This window comes from Odocoileus virginianus, chromosome 9, assembly GCF_023699985.2.
Source record: "Odocoileus virginianus isolate 20LAN1187 ecotype Illinois chromosome 9, Ovbor_1.2, whole genome shotgun sequence".
NCBI lineage: Eukaryota > Metazoa > Chordata > Mammalia > Artiodactyla > Cervidae > Odocoileus > Odocoileus virginianus.
Window position 1 is genome coordinate 55,239,124 of NC_069682.1, and position 10,024 is coordinate 55,249,147.

Here is a 10,024-nt window from a genome sequence, read left to right on the forward strand (position 1 = left end):
AATTAAAGGTATCAAACAGGGAAAGAATAATACTATGTACTGGATTTTTAATGCCAATGATGATTTATTAAGTATTGAGAAAGGAGACTAAACCTTTTTTCTCTATGGCATTTAGAGCGGCATCTGGCTTAATATTTGTGGAATGAAGGAAAGGATTTTCTTTTTTTTTTTTTTTTTTGAAGGAAAGGATTTTCAACAGAAAATGGAAATAAAGTTGGTGAAAAATAAACATCAGTTTCTTGGGACTTTCCTGGTGGTCCAGTGTTTAAGATTCTGAGCTTCCACTACAGGGGGCAAGGGTTCAATTCCAATTCTGGGTTCTTATCTCTCAGGCCACTCAGTGTGGCCAAAAAAAAAAAAAAAAAATCAGGGGGGGCTGGGAGAGGGGTTTAAGAGGAAGGAGATATATGGGATATATGTCTACTTAAGGCTGATTCACATTGTTCTATGGCAGAAACCAACACAGCCCTGTAAAGCAATTATCCTCCAATTAAAAAATTAAATTAAAAAATCAGTTCCTTAAAAAAGAAAACTATTTAGCACGTGCAGTTCACTAAAAGCTATTTATACCTTTATTCACTCTTCATTCTGTTCACATCTCCTGACACTTTCAAACACCAAACATCTCATTTTTTTCAAAAGGCAGAGCGAATGATGCTTCTCCGTGTGCACTGGGAACAGCAGGGTATCATCCGAGATGGAAAGGAAGCCCTGCTCGGTCTCCTGACTCACCTCCTGCTTCTGCACTCTCCTACTGACTGTCCGTGGGCACCCAGCAGCCTGAGTGATCTTTTAAAAGGTAAGACAGTCCATGTCACCTTCTGCTTTAAACAGGCTACTGGTTTATGCTGCAGTTCAAGTTCTTAGTCCAAGTTCTTACAGTGTTGACGAGACCCAGTGTGCACAAGACACTGCTGATCCCTCAAATGTCGCTTCTGACACTTTCTCCCCTTGTGACTCTTCTCTAACATCACTGGCCTTTTCACTGACACTCTGCTCTGCTGAGTTCATTCCTGCCCTTGCATTTGCTGTTCCCTCTGCCGGGAATACTTTCCCCATTATTCTGGTTTCCAGAGAGGCCCTTTTTGTCTATCACCTCTGCCAGGTCACTCTGTTTGGTTTTCTTTAGGGCAGTTAGCAGCATCTGAAATCATTGTGTCCCTTTACTGACTTACTGACCTTCTGACTCCACGGGAACAGGGTATTGATCACCCTGATCCCCAGAGCTCAATAACTATGTGTTGGGTGAAAGGATGACAGTGAACCATGAATTGTGTTTTCCACTGGGTGCTGTGTTGGCCTGTTCTGCCTTGGGAGGCAGGTGAAGGGGTCAAGCTGCTGGATAAGATCAGAGGGAGGCCACCAGTCTTTATGGCTATGGCTTCGGTTGCAAAGGCTCAGAGCTAAGGCAACATCTGATCAAGGGAGAAGGAGCAGGTGATTCTCAAGTGTCTAGGTTGAGAGGTGGGTCAGGTTGGGGCCAGGGAGGGGTTAGGAAAGCTGAGAGTCAGGGATGACCTCTGTTCCCAGACATCTGATAAGCAGGAAGTGCCGTTCCTGTCCTCAAGGCTGTGTTGCAAGAGCTCCGCACGCCTGTTAACCTCCCATTCATTCATTCACACACACACATACACCTAAGTGTTTCTTGAATACCTACTGTGTGTAGGCACTAAAGATGCAGCACTGAGGGTTTCCCTGATGGCTCAGTGGTAAAGAATCCCCCTGCCAATGCAGGAAACACAGGTTCCGCCCCTGACTGGGAAGATCCCACATGCCATGGACAACGTAGCCCGTGCACCACAACTATTGAGCCTAGAGCCCAGGAGCCACAACTACTGCAGCCCACTCACCTAGAGCCCATGCTCTGCAACAAGAGAAGGCACCATAATGAGAAACCTGCCCTCCACAACTAGAGTACCCCCGCCACTCTCTGCAACTAGAGAAAGTCCTTGTGCAGCAAAGAAGATCCAGCACAGCTACAAATAAATACGTAAAGTTGCAGCGCTGAATGAGAAAGCCCAGATCTACCCCTGATGGAGTTGACTTTCCAGAGCGGGAAACAAACAGTTTCCCATCTTGATAATAGAGGCTGAGATGCATGGTGAGATGATGCAATGGGTGTATAAAGGGAGGCGGTTTAGATAGGGTGGTGCACAGAGGCCTCTGGCTGGCGAGATGCTTGAGAGGAGTACCCAGTGGTCCAGCCACAGGAAGAGAGGAGCATGCCAGGCCAGGAACGGCAGGGGAGAAGGGGAAGGAGTTCGGTGAGGGAGGAATTCAGCTCCAGTGGGGGAGCTGGTGGGAGTGCATCAGGTAAGGCCTTGTGGGCCATGGCGAGCTCTCTGCAAGTGATCCCACTTGCTCTTCTTCAACAAATACTGGGTTTCAAGTGTCTCACGATGACTTCAGAGCTTCTAGAGGTACAAGGAGAGCCTGAAATTGCTCCCCACTCACAAACAAAGCCTCAGTGAGCATTCTTGCCCAGAAACACCAGAGCAGGAGAGTCTCAGCGACTGGTGGACACTCTGACGCCACCCTAGTCTATCAGGGTTTAAACCAACCCTGGGAATGTTGGTGGTTTTTTAAAAAAAAACAATTCAAAGTCTTCACTATAGACCCTCCTTGACTGAATCTGGAACCATTCCACTTAGAGGTGTGATGGAGCAGGACCATTTGCTTTTCAACCAAAGCTGAAATCTGAAATGCTGAGAACATTTCAGGACATTTAAAAGTTCTTAAAACATAAATATGATTTCAATCAGTTCTCTGGACCATCCACCCTTCACTAACACACTGAAGACACTTGTCTGAAAACTCCCTTCAGAAAACCAAGTAAGCAAAGAGCCTATAGCTTTACTCATAAGAGAGAACGTCTAGACTGTAGAGAAAATAATACAGAAAGTAGGTTTTCAAATAGTCGAGATTCTCAGAAAGTGATGGAAAATAACCATCGTGCTTATCTGACCCAGGATTCCTCTTTCGATTTCTGGACATTCACTCCAGGGAGACAAAGACGATATTTTCAGTATCACTTCTAAGTGTGTGGACGTGTGCACGCACACACACACACACACACACACACACATACACAGAAGTAAACACAATTTGCAACCAATGGGACTGAATCACAAAAGTAGGCGCAGACTCTATTTTCACAAATAAGGCACTTATGAAATAACCAAAAGTCCAAAGTGAGGGCTTACATTTAATAAAACCACTCATTCATCTTGTCCTTTAGACCTAATTTTCTAGCTTTTGAATGAGTTGAACGTGGAGCCAGTCAGCTACAGTCCACTGAGAGGCTGGGTTTACCAACTTGGCAATGCATCATGGTCTCTATTTTTGTTGCAGTCACACTGTTTGAGGTCAGTGTTTCCTAGCTCTAATTTTATCACGTTTATTTTTCAGTTTTTCTCTTCATTTAATAAGAGAGTTTGGGGAAGCTTTATAAAAGTCAGACAATTACACAGAGTCTGCTGTGCACACAGGTGAAATTCTATTGACAAGGAAGTCCAGGTTGGCTGTTAGGCAGCAACACTAGGGACAGCCCGAGAGGGCAGGCTCCGCTTGCCTCCCGACAGGCACAGGCAGACATCGGGGCGTGAGAGGTATTGGGGGGACCTGAGTGAAAAGCGGGGCTGCTTTAAAGTCAGATACCCCCCCTAAAAAAAAATAAAGTCAGATGCCCCAATGCGGGGGATCACTCCCACGGCACGACCCCTTCAAGTTCTGTGTTACCATCTAATCAGAAGCACCTAAACAACAATGTAGGCATTAAATATACTGAGATAGATCAACAGTGCTAAAACAGACGGCATTCTAATACATAATTTTCACTGTGAAAGACAAGCCCCACAGATATTCATTACTGCTCCCGCTCTTGTAAAGCCAATTTTTAAAAGCATGTTGTTTTATTTGTGTATTGGTGGTTTTGTAGGAATGCTGGGGAAACCGTGAGGTGAGGCAGCCTTAGGACTGGGAGTGGAAGGCTTGGGTTCTTGCCCTGCGACTGCCCTTACCAGGTGGGGACATTTGAACCAGTTCACATGTCATTCATCTAAGACTTGGGTTGGCAAACTAGGGCCTTTGGACCAAATCTGCATGACCAGTCCAAGAGTTAAGAATGATTTCATATTTTTAAAGGGTTGTAATAAGAAACAAGAATATGCACTGGAGATCAGAGGTCCCACAGAGCATAAAACACTATCTGGCTCTTTATGAAAAGAGTGTGGACCTCTTGCCTAAGGATCAGGATGTAGTGAGGTGGTTAAGAGCTGGGGCTTGGGTCAGTCTACCTGGTTGGTTCCTGGCATTCTACTTACTAGTGAATGACCTTGTCAAGTTGTTTCAAGGTCATCTGTCCTCATCTGGTCCCCTTTCCTCATCTGTAAAATGAGGATAAAAGTAACACACCTACCTCATGGAGATGCTGAGAGGATATAATAAGAAAAAGCAAGCAGAAAACTCAGCACCAGGCCTGGCAGATGGACAGTCAGTAAGGGTCAGCTGTTACTATCTGTTTAATATCAATAATAGAATTTTTTTTCAATAATAGAATTTTATGGGGATGCTGAGACTATCAGATACATGTTACATGCATATATATATATATGCTAATCACATGCTGCAAAGTTCTGTAGAAACTGGGCAGATTTAGCAGCCCATAAATAAAAAGAAGTCTAAATCATAAAAAAAAACTGGATATTCATAGAAAATGCCAACATTAGGAAAGAAATAAAAAGTAGTGGATTGTTCTAGATTACGGTTGACAGAGACCTAACAAACAAAATGTGTGATCCTGGAATGAGTCTGGGATTAGAAAGCAAAATACTCACATACACAAAGACATACTAATAGCCAAAAAAGCTAGGAAGGATAATTTTTGATTTCTGGAAAATGTGAATGTAGCCTGCATCTAAATATATACAAATAGATGCACACAAATGTGATAAAGTGCATGGAATCAGTGAATCTAGGTAAAAGATAATGCACAAGTTTACTGAATATTTTTTTCTGTTTTCCCAGTGCTTTAAAGCTTTTTCAAGGAAAATAGTTGAGTACAAAATTCTAGGGTAGCTAAGATATATAACAGAGGCTGTTATAGGCTATTCAGCTATAACTTTCACTAGTGACACCTATGATTATTATTTTAATAATAAATATCACATATTTAATCATATAAACAAGCTCCCCATTTCATAATTGCTTCATTTCTTTTTCCTATTCTACTTAAAATTTTAAGAAGATATAGCAAAATAACCCTGACCTTCACTTTCCCTGTGTCTGAGCAGTTTTTTTTTTTTTTTTTTTAAGCAGCCATTTCAACTTTCTAATAGCAAAACCTTTTTGATCCTTGCCACAGACTTGAGCTCTGCTCAGGCATAATCAGTACAGAAGGTATGATGAAAACAGCATAGGAAAGCCTGCTGAGGGCTCAGGGCCAGAGCAGAGACCTGTGTCTCTCTCAGAAATGTGTTAGAAGGTGAATGGGCACGAAGAGATGGGTTGTGTTATCAATCATGTATACTGAGTTTTGCTAGAAAATAATTTGCATCCAACTCTGAGTCAGGCTGGTAAGGAGCTTTACAGGGCATATATTTTCTGCACTTAAACTACCATGAAACTTTCCCCTCTAGAGCTTACAGGTTACTGTTACATTTTTTACTTCATCAGAAACTCAGCACTGAAATCAGCCGCTGTCCTTAACCCAAACAGACTGCTCCATCTTCTGCCCCTACAGACCACCCAGCCACTCACCTTGGGCGCTCTGTCCAGGATGCCTGCTCCTTTCATGTTGTCCTATGAACCAGCTCCTCTGAGCCCGGCGGCTGATATCTCTGACTTCAGAAGCGGTTACGCAATGTCACTGCATGCCTCTGGCTGGTTCTCAGAAACTGAATTCTATGGCGCTATCTGACAGCACAGGAAATTGTCAGAATGGTTCTCCCAGAAGGCAGACTTTATGGAAAGGAGAAGAAAAGAGGTGAAGGAGGGGAGATGAGAAATCAAGGCCACCCTCACTCCTCAATGCCTCTATGTCTATGAGTAGAGACTGTCACACATTTGCTCTGAGAAACCACAAAAGGGGAAAAAAATAGTCTTCTCCTTTATAGGGTGAAGTTCCTACTTTGAAAAGCTGAGTGTATGAATGCACGGCAGTCTCATTCCTTGAACGTCGTGGAACAACTCCCACTGGACAGACCAAACTTATTTCTCTGATTACAGGCCGCCAGGACACATTTCTGATAGCGGTCAGTGTTTCTTCCTTCTTGCACCTTAAAACTTGCCCTGCAACAGCCAGAGAAAACGAGTCCAGGAATGGGGGAGCGGTACCCAGGAGACCTCCTCCCACATCTTTCTGGGTCAGGCACACACTTCCTTCTGTTCCGACCCCCATTGCCCACCCCCTGGTCTTTGGGTGTGGTCTCTGCCGCAGGGCTATGCTGAGCACTTGTCAATACAAGTACATTATCTCTCAAATCTCACCCGCCCACCATCTGAACTTGAAGCCACAGTGCTAGTTCATCATGCAATTCAGTACAACTTGCTAAATTGTTCCACTTTCCTTGTGTGCATGCGTGCTTAGTTGCTCAGTCATGTCCAATTCTTTGCAATCCTTTGAGCTGTATAGCCCACCAGACTCCTCTGTTCATGGATGTCCCAGGCAAGAATACTGGAGAGGATTGCCATTTCCTTCTCCAGGGGATCTTCCCCATCCAGGAATCGAACCTGAGTTTCCTGTGGCTCCTGCATCGCAGGCAGATTCTTTCCACTTTCCTTAAATTCAGACTAAATATCCAGAGAGGACCTACAGGGGCGCAAAAGGCTTGCTGGGCATGTTGGCATTTTTATTTCATGTAAACAAACTGGTGTCCATCCTTCCAGCCAGGCTCAGGTTCGGTCTCCAATGAGTTCTCTCTCTCTTCCCATCCTGTGATTACAGCACTTACTGTCTTGTCTGCTGGTTGGCCTGTCTGAGTACCAGGAAGGATTTATGAGTGGAAAGAGATGACTGATTTCCAGTGGGAGACAATCTATAGTCTTAATTGTTACCTTTGTTGGAACTTCCCTGGCCAAGTGGTTGATATGTTATAGATGAGAGCAAATAGAGGGAAGGAACAGAGATCACACAGAACCATCACAAAAGGACCGAGCAACAAGCTCAAGGTGGAGATCCATAGAGAGGAGGACAGAGATAGGAGAAGAGGGAATAATCTAGGAAAGGCTTCACATGGAAGGCAGGGTATGAGAAGCAGGGGCAGGTCAGTGTAGAGCCTGGACTAACAGATGGTACCTGTTTATCTTTTACAGGTACATATCCTGTTTATCCTGTTTATCTTTACAGATGAGACAGATCGTTAAAATGGTACTACTGCAGGTGATATTTGTGAGGCAAAGGCCGCTACAAAATAGCAGATGATTTTAAATATGAATCTGGATATTTCTCTCAGGTGTACCTATTTGCTCCTGCTTTCTTCTGGCTTTACCAGCTCCTCTGTGTCGGTGACCTTGGGTCATGGAGCACCTTATAAGGAAGAGGCAAGCACTGTCTAGCTAAGGCTGAGGTTCGTGTTTTCAGAGAGGGAATCTATGAAACCAAACTCTGATGCTTCTTATGTATAGAAATGGAATGATGTTATGATTGCATTTTTAAAAGCCCTTGTATCTCAGAGATATACACTGAAATAGTTACAGACAAAATTTGAGAATTCAAAATAATTCAAGGGGAAAGTAGATAGAGGTAATTAGAATAATACTGGGCATGAGCTGAAAATTGGGGAGTCTGAGTGATGGATCCATGGGGATTCATTGCACTGTACTGCTGATATTGAATTTTAAAAAGCAACAGCTTTATTAACATATAATTCACATAGACCCCTCAGCGAAGGGAATGGCAACCCACTCTGGTATTCTTGCCTGAAGAATTCCAGGGACGGAGGAGCCTAATGGGCTACAGTCTATGGAATCGCAAGGGGTCGGACTTGACTGAAGCGACTAACACTTTCACTACTTCACTCTAACATACCACAGAAGTACGATTCAGTGTTTTTTTAGTATAATCAGAGTTGTGCAACCATCACCACTATTTAATTTCAGAACTTTTTCGTCACCCCAATGAGAAAGATGATACCTATCAGTAGTCACTCCTTTTTCTCCTCTCCACACTGGCAACCACTGTTTTCTATTGTATTGTTGACTGCTGCATCTATTTGAAAAAAGTAGAAAGGCTGGACAAAGTTGCTCAAGTGATGAACAGATATAGACTCTGAACCCAAGTCTCCTGGAAGAGACAACAGACAGACTTCATGCCAATTCAAGTTTGGATGGTTCCCATCACCTTGGCGAATTCCAGAAAGCAGTTCTTCCCAGTACTGAAGGGATGACCCTGAAGGTCCCTATACAGATAGAATGCTGTCATTTGCATGTCTTTTTCAAGGAAAAACAGTCTGAACAAAAAACAAAACTAATAGGATTTGACCCTAAAATTAAATACTCACCCCTGCATAGATATTCAGTGTGGTATTTTGTGAATGAGGGGCTTGACTTCTCAGACTCCTGTTTGATCAGCTATGATTTTTCTGAATGGAAAAGCTGTAGACATTTGCTGTAGACATTTTGCTGTGGTCCATTCATATTTACATTATAACTCAACATTGCAAGAGTTGATTATTCTAGGAAACTGTGTTGTTTTCAAAATATCCAACAGACCAAAGGTTGAAATAGCTAGAATTAAGAGAACCAAGTGAGAGAGCTTCTAATAAGGTAATCCCCCCTTCTCTTAAGTAATGTGCTGCTAAGAAAGTATTTTATTTTGTTTATTTTTATTATTTATTTGGATGTGCTGGGTCTTAGTTGAGGCACACAGGACCTTTGATCTTCATTGCAGCATGCCAGATCTTTCATTGTGGCATGTGGGATCTAGTTTCCTGACCAGGTTTCAAACCTAGGCCCCCTACATTGACAGTCTTAGCCACTGCACCACCAGCGAAGTCCCCGAGAACAGAATTTTGAGTTTCTTTTCAGAACTTAGGGAGTCTGATCATTTTCATAACTCCTAATAAATGTGCAGCAAGGCATATTGTTTTGTGTACTTAGCTCTCTTTCATATGCTTTTATACTGTTTTTGTGTGGACTTTCAGCCATCCAACTGTATGAGTGTCAGTTCAATACCTGACCTATTAAAGACCAGCCGAACACCAGACTCAGAATGTCCAGAGCATTAAAGTTCTGGCAGGACATTTCAGACTGTGCTGCTTTAAAAGTCTTTATTGGTTTTGTTACAATATTGTTTCTGTTTTATCTTTTGGTTCTTTGGCCAGGAGGCATGTGGGATCCTAGCTCCCTGACCAGGGATGAACCCAAACCCCCTGCATTGGGAACTGAAATCTTAACCACTGGACTGCCAGGGAATCTGCTGTGCTGCTTTAAGATCACCTGATTATCTGGCAGATTGTAACCTCAAGAAGATAACTCAAAAGAGCTCCTTTGGTCAAAGTAGGATTTCATAAATTGCCAACAAAGTCATCTAAAAACCCGAGTATACAGATAATATGGGGAAGACTGAGACACTGCAGGCATTATAATTAGTGATAGCTCAGCTTACTAGCCTGAATTTTGATCCCAAGTTTGAGAGGAGAAAGGAATCAGAGCAAGACTTGAAAAAAAAAAAAAAACCAGAGGAAACGCTACAGGTGGAGAAAGGTGTGTAAAGCTGGAGGGCAAGGCTGAATGCAGAAAATGATGCCACGAGCCAGTAGTCATTATGGGGGAGCAACTAGGAAGGGAAGAGACAATTGGCCAGAAAATGGGAAGAGTCTTCATAGATGACAACACCCACTAAAGGGAAAAGAACAACAAAAGCACAGGGCAAAAACAAGAGGTATGAAAGCTACAGAAATGCTGAAAGTTTTTCTAAAGTTATTTTGTTGTGGTGGTTCAGATCTACTCAGTTATTTTTAAAGTCTCTTGATCCTTGACCCCATTTTATTGTTTTAGTTTTTCAGAGGTATTCTACACAATACTT

General features: G+C 43.0%; 1 protein-coding gene across 1 annotated transcript in view; it reads right to left on the reverse strand.

The window, feature by feature from the left end:
* CASS4 (Cas scaffold protein family member 4) overlaps positions 1–6,301 on the reverse strand; it is a 36,946-nt gene extending 30,645 nt beyond the window's left edge. Inside the window, exon 1 of the mRNA XM_070472476.1 lies at positions 5,758–6,301. Within this exon, the coding sequence (XP_070328577.1) occupies positions 5,758–5,793 (36 nt within the window). The 5' untranslated portion in view covers positions 5,794–6,301. The remainder of the gene's footprint in view (positions 1–5,757) is intronic.
* Positions 6,302–10,024: the final 3,723 nt, after the last annotated feature.